General features: G+C 42.0%; 1 protein-coding gene across 5 annotated transcripts in view; it reads right to left on the reverse strand.

Moving 5' to 3' along the window:
- Positions 1 to 15,104, reverse strand: part of PIP4K2A (phosphatidylinositol-5-phosphate 4-kinase type 2 alpha) — a 176,985-nt gene that overhangs the window by 17,195 nt on the left and 144,686 nt on the right. For all 5 annotated transcript variants that reach the window (XM_050804061.1, XM_050804063.1, XM_050804064.1 and 2 more), the window contains one exon: positions 11,685 to 11,723. In XM_050804061.1, coding sequence (XP_050660018.1) covers positions 11,685 to 11,723 — 39 coding nt within the window. The remainder of the gene's footprint in view (positions 1 to 11,684; positions 11,724 to 15,104) is intronic.

Consider the following 15,104-nt stretch of genomic DNA (forward strand, 5'->3'; position numbering starts at 1 on the left):
CAAGAGGCAAAGGCGGGTCCCGGCAGGGCAGCTGCCAGCATGGAATCTAACACTAGTCTATAGATATCAACCTTCCAAATGCTTGCTGCAAGACAGAGTGCTCGGGGCATGAAGGTTTTGGGGTCATGAATCCTGAGGTTGCAATCCTGGTTCCACCCCTTGCTTGCCAGGGGCCAGGGGCCAGGTTCCCGGACCTCTCCAGCCTGTTTCCATAGATGCAGAAGGGGGAAAACAGCGCCGCTGCCACTTGCAGCCGTCTTAGGCGCCCTGCTTAGCACTTCGTGTGTGTCATTTTATTCACATCTGTCATCCACCTTTAGTCTTTGCAACAACCTTAACTATTATTCTAATTCACGTTTTACGTTCAAGGAAACTGAGATTATGCAATTTAACTAAGGTCTCCCAGTTTGCGGAGTGATGAGCTGAGATGGGAACTTCAGCCATTCTGCTGAGGTAGAGTTGTGCTGAGAACTCAACCAGAAACCATGTGACAGATTCAAATAGTGAGTGGTGCTTGTAATCACCGTCACCACCCCCATCACCATCACTGTGGGCATGTAACAAAGCGCACGGATTTAAAATGGCTATTACAGGGTGAAAGGCGTTTTTATTTTTTTTTATTTTTTAACAAAAGTTTAACTGTTTTTATTAAGAACAAGATAGGCTAGGCATGGCAGCTCGCACCTGCAATCTCAGCATGCTGGGAGTCTGAGACAGGAGGTTCACTGGAGTCCAGAAGTTCAAGACCAGTCTGGCTAACATAGTGAGACTCCATCTCTACAAAAAAGTAATGAAACATATGAGACAGGCATGGTGGCGTGTGCCTGTCATCCCAGCTACTTGGGAGGCTGAGGTAGGAGAATCGCCTGAGTCTGGGAGGTCAAGGTTGCAGAGAGCCATGATTGCGCCACTGCACTCTGGCCTGGGTGACATAGGAAGACTCTATCTCAAAAACAAAAACAAACAACAACTACAAAAAGATAACAAAGGTTAAGTCACCTGACAATGATTCACTCTCAAGAAAATCTTACTGCTTAGCTTTTTAAAAGAAATTTCAATATATCCCTCTGATAATGAGCAGTGCTCATATTAGAAACATCTTTTTTTTAAAATGTGGAAAACTATACTATGATTTAATGAACTTAATAAACTCTTGGTGTAAAACTGCCTACAAAGATGACGTCTGCAGAGCAGCAGAAAATTAACTGTGGGCAGCGACAGCTTAATGTAGCAACAGATTCTACCCTTTGCTTTTAAACACTGGATTATTTGCACTTCGAGTTTTCCAAGCTTGTAGTCACTGGGTCTGGTTCTTTAATGAGTGTCTTTGATATCTTTTCTAGTTCAGTGCAGAAACAGCCAGAGGGTGGAGGAAACCCCCAGGGTTAACTAAAGACAGCTCAGAAATGCTTCTTAGCTGTGGACTCTCCCAGGCCGGCTTCCAGCCAGCGGTCAGCAACCTTTCTGAAGTGGCGGCAGGCCGAGTCTTTATTTGTTCTGAATTCAGCCCTGGCCAGTTTTGTGGAGATCAGAGCCTCTAAGTAAGGCGGGGCGATTGCTGTACGACTCTCTGTACTTGCTGGGAGGGGTCGAGGGTATGGGAGGGAACTACTCTTCCCCACCCCATCCTCCTCCGTGTGTCCAGTCCTGAGCTGGGACTCCTGCCCGAGTGGGGGGCCCCAGAGCTGCCCCAAGGCCCTGGCCAGCTGAGGCCCCGTGAGTCAATACAGGCCAGCGCAGAGCCAGGCTAGCATAGGCAGGACTGTTTTCTCTCTTGCATGAGGTAATCTGCTGTGGTGGGTTGGATTCCAACTGGCATTCATCTCCGCTAATGTGATGTGTAAATGCACAAACACAGCCACAGGCATCAGCAGAGGGACACTGTTCCCCTGCAGCCTGGCTGTCCTGCTTCCCGTTCGGATAAAATGAGCCCTTCGCTGTCATGTGGGGTGATGCCCGACCCCAGGTCGATTTGGCATGGCTCAGGTTTCCATGTAGGAGAAAGAATGAAGCCCGTGGTTATGAGAACACACTGGATCCAGGCTGCCTGGGTTGTAGCTCTGCAACTCCAATTATTAGCTATGTGACTCTGGCAAGTTACCTAACCTCTCTGTGGTTTGGTTTTCCATCTTTAAAAGGGGATCTGCAAACATAGGGTTGTGAGGATTGCATGAGTTCACACATGTAAAAAGGCCAAAATGGTGCCTGCCACAGTGTGTTATACACAAACGTTGTTACATGCTAGTCACGTTCTCAAGTATGGCTTATGGATCTAGAAAAAGCTCATCGCTGATCAATCCAGAGCAAGATTTTTCTTTTAAAAACTATATTGGCATATTTAACATTTTAATACTAGCTGTGATGTTCTGGGCCAGTTGCTTTATCTGCCCAAACCTCAGTTTCCTTAATTATATAACGGGAAATTAATAATACTGCACCTACGTAATAGGGTTAGTGTGTAAATCAAATGACACAAAGCACATAGTGCCTGGCAATAACAACTTGCTATGTTTGTTTCTTCTTTCCCAACTTTCTAATAAAATAGGGTCTTTAAACTTAGGATATCTTCTAGTTGATACCCGGATGATTAAAAAAAAACCAATTTATGATGTCAGTAATCTAAACCTGGGGTGTCCAATCTTTTGGCTTCCCTGGGCCACACTGGAAGAATCGTCTTGGGCCACACATAAAATCAATGAACACTAATGAGAGCTGATGAGCCTAAAAAAAAAAAAAAAAATCACAAAAAAACTCACGTTTTAAGAAAGTTTACGGATTTGTATTGGGCTGCATTCAAAGCCGTCCTGGTCCCACGCAGCCCATGAGCTGCAGGTTGGATAAGCTTGATTTAAACGATATTTAAAATTTCCTTGGCTTTTAGGTTTTATCTGCTAGTTACAAACATGTCACATGAATTATCTACATACTGCCTTCAAATTTGGAAGACACTTTGGTTACTGCGCACTGCAGACAAACATACCATACATGAGTGCAAGGTTAATATTTCATTTCACTACACAGGACACACGCGGAACACACAGGGTACATGAGACAGGATGCATCAAAGGTGACACGGCCCGAGGCTGACCTCCCTGCCTTGGTGGCTCTAGTTCCCTACTCTGCTTTGCAAACCTCAATTGTGAATTCTCCTGGCTAGAAAAACCTCTGTGATCACCTGCAAAAGCTATTTCTAGTAAGAAACCTCACTGAAAAGACCTTTTTTAAAACTGAAACCCAAATGAGAGTAAAATGATACTATCTTACAATAAAAATTGGACTGGTTAAATTCCTGAAGAAATAATCTGCAATTGATGATATTTATTCAATATATGAAATAAGATGGAATGATTTTACATATCTGGCCAAAGACAGCAATTTGCTGACTTTTGTCTTACCTTAATTTTCCATGGGTTAGTTTTTCTTAGTGAGCACATTATAATAGTGGGTAATTTAGTGCATGCTCTTTTGCTGACCTAAAGCAAAAATCCACAAGCTGAAATCTTAGTAGCCAGAAAATATAACCAAAATACTAGGGAACAGTGAACTCACTCCTAGGGAGCAGTGAACTCACTGGGAACATTTAGCTTGCTATGAGTTGTAAAAAGAAAATTTATTATAAACATTTGTGTATATATAATACATTTATTACAGACATTTCTCCCTCATTTTGAAAAGTTTTTGGCTTTTAAAGCACAGCATCACAGGCCTCAGCAAGTCTACTGTAAGTCAACAGTAAGAAACACACTGTGTGATAATACAGGTCATGGTCAAAAATAGTTTGTGTGTCATTAAGACACAACATGAAGGTGAGAAGTGAGATGCACACTTGGCTGAGTCACAGCCTGAAGATAACCAACACATGCGTAAGGCTTTCAGTGTATAAAAGCCTCTCGACAGAATTACTTGTTCCCTAGGGTTCAATAAAAGATATAAATGATCTCTAAGGACAGATTTGGCCACAGGGTTGGGATTAAAAAAGGGAAAACGTATCAGGACAGTTACCAAGTTTAGAGCCCTCATTTTTAGAATTTCTAAACACAGGCCGCCTTTTAGCAGAGACCTGTGGTATAGAAATTACAGAATTCCACGAGAGCAAAGGAGATGCAGCACTGTTTGCTTCCCAGAACTGCTAAAAAGGAGCTAAAAAGCAACACCTAAAAAATTCCTGCTTAATATTACTTATTTACTATTTCTATGCTTAAAAATTCCAAATGACTAAGAACCTTTGCAGAATCTCCAAAACCAAAACCAAAACAATGTGTTTGCCATAAGGATTTAAATGCTTATTTGTTTCAAGTGGGAATTAACTCATTTGTGTATGCATATATGTGCTTATTTCATTAGGTTCCGTGATTTCATGTATAAATGCTGTCATTCATACGGAGTTTAGCAATATTGGGTATTTTAAGGTTTAGTAAAGCCAGAAGTTATATGAAATTTTATTTTAGTGAGATTTTTTAAAAAACTATCTTTTAGATGACAAAAATTTTAAAAAATCACAGATTTCAAACTATAACTTGAGTTCTGTTTAAAGTTATGTTTCAAACTAAAGTATCATTGGATTTTGAATGATCATTCTAAACTTTAATTATACAAGAAGAGAGAACTGTACGGGGTAAATGGCCATTAATAACTGGAAATAGAAAATACATGAACCTAAAACGCACAGAGCCAGAATCTTTATAATATAGAGCCAAATTTTCATTTCAGTCTGGATGGAAACCTTACTGGGAAGAAGAAATGCAGCCAGTCACACTTGAGTGTCTAATGCAAACAGGATTTTGGCACTAGGTTTTAATGCAAGGGATAATACATACCATAGTACTCTGTGATTAAAGGACTCGTATTTCAGAATGAAATGAATTTTTTGTTCGATATGCTCATTTGACAACCTATTTATTTATTTTTTAAGTCTAATTGTAAGCCTCAATGTCAAAGACTGCTGCCGGGTGTCCTTTAGATGCGCTGTTACTGTGACACTCAGAGCTGAATGCTCAACATAAAAAATACGTAGTAATTATTGTTTTATATTAGAGCTGCTTGTGTTCCTGATTTACTTGTTATTCCAAGCTCACCCAAATGAAAATAAACTTGCAAAAAATAAAACCCCTTTCGCTGTGCTTGCAAAAATCTTCATAAAAATCAGAATCTGTGGAACTGAAAACATAATGCACAAGTATTTCTATAAGGGGAGGAATGTTAGGTAATCCTTATGTTAGAGCTAGGATAAAAATAATTTGATGGAATAACATCATATGTGGTATCAATTTTGGGGTAATAAGAGATGCTAGGGATTTATAATAAAATCAGTTCTGCTTCTCGGAACATCGAAGCCACAAATTTGATACATGAAAAGGCAAATTAGTGGATACGGAGAAAGTTCCTACAGAAGCAGCAAAGAAAAAGGGTGGTTTCGCACAAACAGTGCATATACCAACCTTCTTTAACTACATAAGTAGAATGTCTATACAAGTTCATGTTTGAGAAATGATCTAAGAGGTCATTAATAACTTCTAATTTTCACAGTGAAAACAGTGAGAATGTGCACATCTGTGACTAATATCCAGATGTGAACAGTTTATAATTTTTATTTTGAATCTGTTTATGTATGAATGTGGAAAGAAAATATACCTCAACATACTTGTGAAACAGTGCTGTAAGCAAGCCGCGCAAAACTGGAGAAGCGCTATTGTAATTTTGTAAGTTACAACTGTTAGGGCTGGCAAAACCTAGCTGTTGGCAATTTTCCCTCAGGCTAATATGTAAAAGGTGAAATTTATTCCTTTTTTAATACTGTCATATTTTATGACCACAACTCTATGTGGTGATGTCAAAGGTGACGGACGGTTTGTCTTCCTCTGCAAACTGGGATATGACAGCTGAACTGCATACAAGACCTACCACATGGGTTTGTTCCAGTTTTAACAGAAGATTCTGGTGCGCAGATATCTATGGTGATAATCTAAGAAATGTCAAAGGCTGAACACTCAAGGAGTTTGCTGACTCCTCTAGATTTCTGGTTTAATTCTAATATGTTAAACTAACATATTAAAGATCACTATTTAATTAAGAATTATACATCTGTAGCAGCCTGGCTTAAATTCAGACCACATGCTAAATTTTAGAAGTCTTCTCTCCACCCCAACTTTTTCTAGAACCAACTAAGAGTTGTTAGCTTAAAAACATTCCCATATCTAACAGCACTGCTCCACGTGTGCTTGGGATACTCTGAGTTGATTTCATTCCAGTGACATAAAAATTAATCTGAGGCAAATGAGAGCTGATACAGCACCATAAGCCATAAGTCATAAAGCCCTGAGGACTTTAATGCTGTCATCTGAGTGAAAATCTGGAAAGTGTTCACAAGAGTCACTGCATGTGATCCTCTTTTTGTCACGTGCCATGCTTACCAGTTAAGAAAAATTCTAAATGAAGCTTTAAAACTTCATTCCCAGAACACCCCTCACGGTTTACATAGGGGGTTCTTATCTATATCTGCTGAACAGAACATTTTTTTCCCTATCAATCATAGCAATCACCTTAATCTACATATATCTGCAACAGAGATGATGTTAGTCATGGTCAGGCCAGGACTTCTCCAAGTGGGGCCAACTGCTGAACCACATCTCTGAAGGAAGATCCAGGAAAGCTTCATTTGAAACAAGAGATTCTCACCAACACTAAAGCATGAGGACCAATGATGCAGGCAAATCCTTTAATTTTACAAATGAGGACAAAGTCAGATGACCTATACTCAAACCCCATTAATGCAGTCCTGTGCCCCCAGGGCTGGGACTCAGCTCCCCTAACCCTCTGTTTGGAGTCCTTCACCCAAATCTCCCTTTTATAAACTGTCTCTGGTCCAGAAGGTGTATGTTAGTGGTGCTGCCTTTAAGGTCTGAGAAAGAAGCCCTGCTTCTGCCCTAATGGGCAACTTTCCCCTGCACTTTGGGTAGTAGGATTGGTGTCCATAACTAACACTGGCTGGCAAAGGGGAATGATTCCCTTCCATCTCGGAAGAAAAGGAATTTTACAGAAGGCGGTTAAAGCATTAGCTGAATTGAGGGCCTAAAAAGCTTGACAACCCCCCTTTAACCGATGATCCGCCCACAGTGGAAAAGGAGGCACTTCTTAGCTGAGCGGCAAATAAAGATTTCCAGAAGGATACACTGCTGTGCTTTTGTGTCACGTTTGGGGAGCCCGCCACCCTGGCCACCTCGCTTCAACGGCAGCCCAGATGACCAGATAGAGGTAGTAATTAATTATAATCTGTTACAATTTAAAGACCACAAAAGAAATGCTGAACACTGGTTTCGAAAAGCATTTTTAGATGTAAGGGTATTAATGATTAATCCTCTCGAACCCTCAGTTGGTAATAGGTAAAATGTCGGAGACGGTGACAGTCACTTAATTGCTGGTGCAATTCACAGTGCCTGAGAATCGACAAGGCGGCTTTTTGTAGCCCATTATCAAAGTGTCAACAATGATTATTGCCAATATAGTTACACAAATGCCAATTGCAGGGCAGCTGTTTTCTTTCAAATGGGTTTCAGAAAGAAGGCTGTATGTTAAAAGGAATCTTCTTATTGTGACCCTACGGCTCCATTACACACGCTTTACTTTACCTAATAAAATCAGACATGACTTTTGAGAAGAACTGTGCAGGATGATGAACAAAATGCATATTTGTGTAAATCCCCAGGACTCTCTCTCTCAAGAACATGGGCTTTTTAAAGAGTCAGGTCAAACCCCCCAGAAATCAAGTGAGTCCAGTTATGTTTTCTTTTACTTCCCTAGGTCCCCTGCTGAGTCGCTCGCTAGCAGGCAGCATGCTAAGACTGTCATTTGTAAAAAGCAGCCTGCTCGGCTATAATTACTAATTTGATGTCACACTGGAATTGCAGCGCAGCTGTGAAAAGATCGACCACCAGGGAGGTTCGCATTTCTCTGTCTCATTTAGAGGAGGCGAAACTGCTGGAGCCATGAATGGGAGATGCCCTTCCATTAAAAAGGAAAGAATTAAAGAATAAAACAAGTCATAGCAGCTGTCAGAATTTGACAATGGTTATTTTTTTTTTAAAGCACTGTTCTGCTCTTAAAAAAAAAACCTCAAGACATCTGTACATGCATGTTCTGAGACTTGTTGCCATGAAAGTGATTCCATTGTTAGAATATAACTTATTTCCTTCAGTTCCATCTTCATGATTATGCTAATACAAATCACACTAATTACATGTCAAGCTAAAATCTAAGGGATGGGACTTGTCTGCACCTATATCGCTAAATATTTGAAATGACAGTTTCAAAACTTGTCATCAACAAGTTAAAAGTATGGAAAATTAAAACAGTTATAATGACTCATGAAAGAAAACCTGGGAAGAATAAGAATTGAGATTACTAATTAAGCTATGTCACCAGAGATTCTCTCTGCAGTTTTTTTTTTTGAGACAGGGTCTTGCTGTCACTCAGGCTGGAATGCAGTGGTGTGAACACGGCTCACTGCAGCCGTGATCGACATCCTGAGTTCAAGCAATCCTCCCGCGTAGCTGGGGCCACAAGTGTGCACCACCATATCCAGCTAATTTTTGTATTGTTTGTAGAGTTGGGGGTCTCGCTATGTTTCCCAGGGTGGTCTTGAACTCCTGAGCTCAGGCTATCCCTCTAGCCTCAGTCTCCCAAAGTGTTGGGATTATAGGTGTGAGCCAGCAGGTACAGTCCTCTAGAAAGATTGTTCTTTGTACCATAACGGTCATTTGGAAAGGAATATAGTTATATATAATAGCAATGAAAATAATATTCTTGCAAATCATTTCATTTATAAAAGGCTAAAATGTAGAAAATAAGTATTTTTAGCCTTCCCCAAATATTTCAAACCAGAGGAACCAGTAGATTGTTTTGATAGCATTTTTTCCCCCAACTTCTGATCATAAAAAGGAGCATTTTTATGATTTGTGAACGCAATGAATGGTATGCTTTGTGGAAGAGTGAAAACTCCGAACTGATCATGGAAAAAACCCAAAAGTTGGCAGAAAAGGGAAAGCAAAGACGTTTTTTAAAGTTAAAAATGTTTTAAAGAGTTTGGCTCTATTAATACATTTTATTTGATCTATTTCAGTTTAATAAACGTTTCTAGATTATACAAAACACTGCCGTATCAGAGAGAGGCATGATCTCTACCAAGTCACGAATGACGACTTTCCCCTGGGCTCGTTCTAGACACGCTTCTCTTTTCCACACGCTGCTCCTGGGTGACCTCACCCACTTCCCTGTCTCTGCTGACCGTCCTTCCGGGGAGGATTCCCAAGCCCTTTGTTTTCAGCTGAGACCCCCTGTGCAGCCTCTTGTGCCTAGTGGATCTCTCTGTTCTGACGCCACCCTGACATTTCAAATGCCTCCTCCCTCCCTTGTCTGGGGGATGTATCCCCAGGGAAATCGCTGGGGACGTGGTCGGTGAGGGTGGGTGGGAGCCAGATTTCAGCAGGTGATGAAGTGAGGAGAAGAAAAGGAAATGGTGGATGTTTCTTTGGCCATTTGCCCTTTTACTGTGTGTGAATGAAGGTACGTTTTGATCTCCACCCTGCTGTCAAGGCAGGTACACTCTCCATCATTTACCAATGACATTCCACATCTTCAAGCTATTTCCTCTCTCCCTTCCCAAGTGAGCATTTCTAATACAGAAAGGTGGGTGGGGTGGCTTTATGCAGCCTCTGTCTTCCGGAGTAAGAGTTATTAGACACCTCAACCCCAAAAAGAAGGCTAGGGCATTGATTCTTCCTCAGGGCAACTGTGCAGACAATTCTCATGTTTGCACAGTGTAAGACACAGTGATAAAGACTGCATTGCATGTACAAGTTTTACAAATACGTACATCTGAAAGTATGAGCACAAATGCTCAAGCTCTTCAAATAGAGGAAATACAAATTGTTTTGCTAACATAGTATGAAACCAAATAATTTATTTTACTACTTTAGAAAAAAAATCAAGTTTTAGAATCAACTGTTTCAGCGCCATATTTAACTCTGAAACAATGTTTTTGTCAACGCAGTAACTTTTTCCTCATTTTCACAATTAATGGGATTAACATGACTTTTTGATATGCCGTTAAAGGAAAGGAGAGACATGAACTCCTAAACATTTACAAGGCAGTGTGGCATAGTGGTTAGAAATACGTGCTCTGGTGCCGGTGACCCCAAGCTCAAACCCTGGCACTGTCACTTCCTAACTGTAGGACCCTGGATGAAGTTACTAAACCTGTCAGTTACGCAACTTCCTAAACCAGTAACTAAGGGGTCTTCCTTAACCCCCTTTCCTCTATGTACACTCCCTGGCACCTCTGGCACTCAGTCCCTCAGTTCTGTATATTCGTCTTCCCTGTAATTCATCCCCTTCCACCACATCCCAGCTCAGGCCAGCCATCTTCTCCGGGCTACTTCATCAGTCTCTCTGACAGGTCTGGCTTCCTTCCCTCCGCGGCCTCCTCTCTCCCTGCAGCAAATGCACCAAATGCTCCCCACCCTGACTCTCACGCCCTCGCACCTGCTGCCCTTCCTCTGACTAACTCCTATTGATCCTTCAGGTTTCCGGACATCACCTGGTCCAGGAAGCGCTTCCTTGACCCTGCCCAGCCTGAGCCAGGGGCCCCTGCTACGTGCTCTGCAGCTCTCTGAGTGTCCCATCCGAGTGTTCACCCCATGATAACATCATTTCCTATTTAAGGTCTGCATCCCCTGCTAGATCTGTCTGTGTGTCTTGTTATTTTAGCTCCTGAAGCTAGGATAGTAGCCACAAAAATATTCACAGACACCTCTGAATGAATAAACAAAAGCAGATTTGCAAATCTGTAAAATTTAACTCAAAACTGCTATCATTCTAAAAGAAACAATAACCTTGAGCTCTGTTTTCAAATGGAATAGTTAAGAAAAAGGCATTTCCCAAGGTGACAGGCAGGCATAACTAAGAATACACATGTAACCTTTACATAAGCATGTGTTGACTTGGGTTAGTTTAGGTTTACATCCAGGAAGCTACTTTCTAAATTCCTACTCAAACCAATCCTTCAAGTTGACTCTGTCTATAATCTTGCATAGTAAACTAAATGTGGCTCAAATACTACCTAAGGTCCAATAAGCCAGGAAAAGAGAAAAGGAAAAGAGAAAAAGAGATGCAGTCTTCTTATCCTTATTTTTTTAGGCAAAAAATACTTGAATCATGTCTTAATAGTTGGAAAGGAGTTTAAGGCTCATCCAAGCCAACATTCTACAGGTGAGAAAGCAGACTCAGAGATGCAAAGAAGCATATTCAGGGTCACATTCGGTTTGATATTCGTGAAACGGTGTTAGGTCCTGGTTCCCTGACCCACAGGAACGCGCTCTCAGCTGTCAGTGCCATTTTAGATTGTAAGTTTACTGCAATGGTGGCTGTGTTTTTCAAGAGCAAGTTCCATGTGGAATGTTCCTTCCAATCATGCTTGCAACAAATAACTATTTCACTATTCAACAATTTGATGAAGAGAAATGAAGTAGAACTCTCATTGGGTCAATAAAGTGTTTCTCGCTGGTGGCAGCAGAAGGGAACAGGAAGAATTGCAATGGCAGGGGTAGGAGACTAGAAGGAAAGAGTAAAGGTACTTGGGAGTGTGTGATCATGCCCCCAGGACTCGGGGAGACATACAGCAAGGTACTTACCTTTTCTTTGTCACTAGCTTCTCTAGCCACTGTAGAGCCCTGAAACACAAAGAAATAATAAAAACATGCACATGGGAGGCACTGGGTTTCACACGTGGAAAATATGAAAATGGCTCTGGGCGGAGCAAAGAGCCAGCTCAGCACCTGCTCTGCTTCGCAGCCCACCTGGAATGGGCTTCTCACCCCTCCCTGACCGTGGCTCTCTGTCCGGCCTATGCCCCCTCTCTGCAGGTATTCTTGGCCACTGGCCGCGTCTCCAGCCCTGACTCTATCATGCTCACCTGTGTGTCTGTGGTTCTTGTCCAGCTGCTAGAAGTTAGAAAACCTGACTACCACTTACTTGAGCAATAATTTACTCAACACTGGATCAGCCCCACACTTTCTTCCTTGTATCAACTGCCAGAAATAGTCTTGTTATCTTAAAGAAGAGTCCCACTAGCTGGCTGTGGTGGGACCTCAGGGCGTTAAGTGCCTCTTTCCCTGCATTACGTCTTCCAGATGTGGGCACATCCTCGCCTGCTGACGTTTTTCTGCAACACTCATTGTTTTCTCCCGTCTTAAGAGTTACTGATGAACACTCTTTCCTTACGTGCTATACATCAGTCCTCCACAGCCACTCTCTGACCCCATTTACTTTGGAGTTTCCTTCAAAGACACACAGTTATTTGTACCTCTTTTGTGCCAGGCCCTATGCTGAGTGCAGAGGTACAAAGTGGAGGAAAACATGGCCCTTGATCTCAGCAGTTTGTGCTCTACTGTAGTGGTGTTCAAAACTCTGCCTTAGAACTCTGGGTTGTGTAGGATGACCTGAGTCCACCTCAGAGGCTGACGGGGAGGCTTTAGGGGTAGAGTCCAAGCAGAGAAACTTCCCATGGCTTGTGGAAGATTTTAATTCAAAAGAAAAGGTGGGAAACAAATGGTCCGGTGAATTCCTAAGTATGGATGACAACCACAGTGTCTCGTACACAGCAGATGTCCTGTGTTTACTGCATAAATGGCTGGAGATGAATCACAGGCCAGTTTCCTGGGCTCCCTTCCCCTCCTGCACTGGACACCCCTAACTACCATGAGGTCAGCTAAGCCACTTGCTTCTCGACCACCTGATGAATAGACATCTATTGCTCTGGGTTACCTGGGTTAGCCATTCATTAAATGAACTTACAGTTGACTTTGGAAAAGTGAAAGTGGCTTTTAGATTGGCCACCTGCAAAGAAATCAAAAGTTTTGATTACTGGCTTTCATCGAGCAGCTCAGGCACTGACTAGGATGTGTGCTTCCTGCAATTCACAGATACGGAAACTTGAACGGAAGAGACTCCTCACATTGGGGAAGAGAGCCAAGACCATGCTGGGGGGTCTCCCCAGGGCCGATCTTCCATCCCCCTGGTGCTCAGTGTCCTCAGGACTGGAAGATCCAAGGGACGCTGCTGCTGGCCCAGGAAAATGTTAATGTTTCTTGAGGTGAGTCAGAGCAGCCCAAAGCTAACCCATCAGATGGAGATGGATAATGTGAACCATTCATGAAGGCAAACCTGAGAACCCATTCTATGACCACAGCCCGAGCCCCTCTGCACAGCCATGCCCAGCAACTGTTACTCGCCATGGTCTACTTTCCTTCCTTTAGGGATTCCTGAATATGGATCACAAGTAGCTACCTTTACACACTGATTTTTAACAAAGAGTGTTCCCAAATACTTTTTTAACATTGGGACATTTGTAATACTTGAGCACTGCCTATGCTGCTGGGTACAGGAAGAAACTATTCTGCTTTGAATTCTTAACCAAGTTGTTGGGGGGGTGTGTGTGTGTGTGTACTCCCTCCTACAATAGCATCCACCCTGCTTCTGATTCTCAGGGAAGCTTCATCTGTATGTAAATGTTGATCATTAGCTTGGGAACAACAAAACACAAAACTCATCCAAGTTTAAATTAATTCACAATAAAAAAATTATAACAAAAATAGAAAAGGAAGGCCAAGAGTTTAAGCCATGAAATGATGCCAGATGTACAGGTTCCATCACAACTGAGAGCACTGGCAAGAACAGAGTTTATCTATGCCACAAGCCAGAAAGGGAGACGAAATTGTGAAAAGCAAGGCAAATTAAAATTAGAAGATTCAATCTCCAAGTATAATTTACTCCAAGATATGTTTACCAGATGCCTACTTGTCCGAGGCGCTCTCTTAGGCATTGCAGGGGGATTAAAAAACAAAAACAAAAACACACAGTTAAGTAGAATAAAACACTTGCCCTTGAGGCACTTACACATCAGGAGAATGAATGAGGCAACCAAGATTCATTACCTCCCATATGCCATGCCTCATGCTGGACACGACACATATGTATCTTATGTAATCCTCAAAACATCCCTGCAAATGTAGATAAAATTATCCCTGTTTTAATAGATGAAGAGACAGAGGGTCATAGAGGTTCAGCAACTTACACAAGGTCAACAAGTCATAAAAGAATAACATGTGACTTTAGAGGTCACTCTGGCTTTCTTCTCCGGGAAAGTCAGACAGAGTCCTGTGCGCCCTGAGTAGCACCACCAAGGCTTCACGAAAGAGCTGGTGCTGGCGAGGGCCCTGGAGGGCGGCTGGGACTTCCCCAGGAGGAATTCCGGGGGCACAAAATGGCTTGTTTGGGCTAAGACTTTGAGGCAGGACAGGACAAGGGTGTATTTGGGAAGTAGATCCAGTGTGTGGGGACTTCAGAGGTTAGGAGACAAGACCAGGACAAGAGGTTAGGAAACTAGACCATTTCCTTCACTTAGACTAGCATTTCTGAAAGTATGGTTCAGACCCTGGGGTCCCGAAACCAAAACTACACAAAGTCAAAACTATTTTTATAATAGTACTGAGACATTATTTGCCTTTTTCACCATCTTGATATGTGTATAAATACTGCAAAAACAATGGTGGGAAGAACTGCTAGCAGTTTAGCATAAGTCAAACAGTGGCACCAATGGGTATTAGTAGCGTCTGTGATTTAAAAAAACACACCAATGAAAAAAAACCATCATCATCAAAGAAACCCAGCATCATTTCAGAAACCACTGAAGCCACACATCCTGGTTTTACGACTTGTGAGCTGTGTACGAGTTGCTGAACCTCTGGCTAAGATGGTGTCTCCTACAAGCAGGCATCTAGTAAACACATGAAAGCATAAAATTAAATGTATCAAATCTAGACCCAGGAATACACGTCTTTCCAGTATTCTGTGCGGGAAGTATACATAAAGCACTTCTGTTTATAAAGAAGGAATGGTTTCTTAACTGTTTTCGTGATGGTTTGAGTTATGAGCTGAACTAGCCACCTTTTTCATGAAACAACACTTTTACTTGAAAAAACAATGACAGTCTATGTTTATTCAGATCTGGGCATGTGACTGATGTTTGCTACAAAATGAATGAAGCTGCTAGG

Source organism: Macaca thibetana, chromosome 9, assembly GCF_024542745.1.
Source record: "Macaca thibetana thibetana isolate TM-01 chromosome 9, ASM2454274v1, whole genome shotgun sequence".
Taxonomy (NCBI): Eukaryota; Metazoa; Chordata; class Mammalia; order Primates; family Cercopithecidae; genus Macaca; species Macaca thibetana.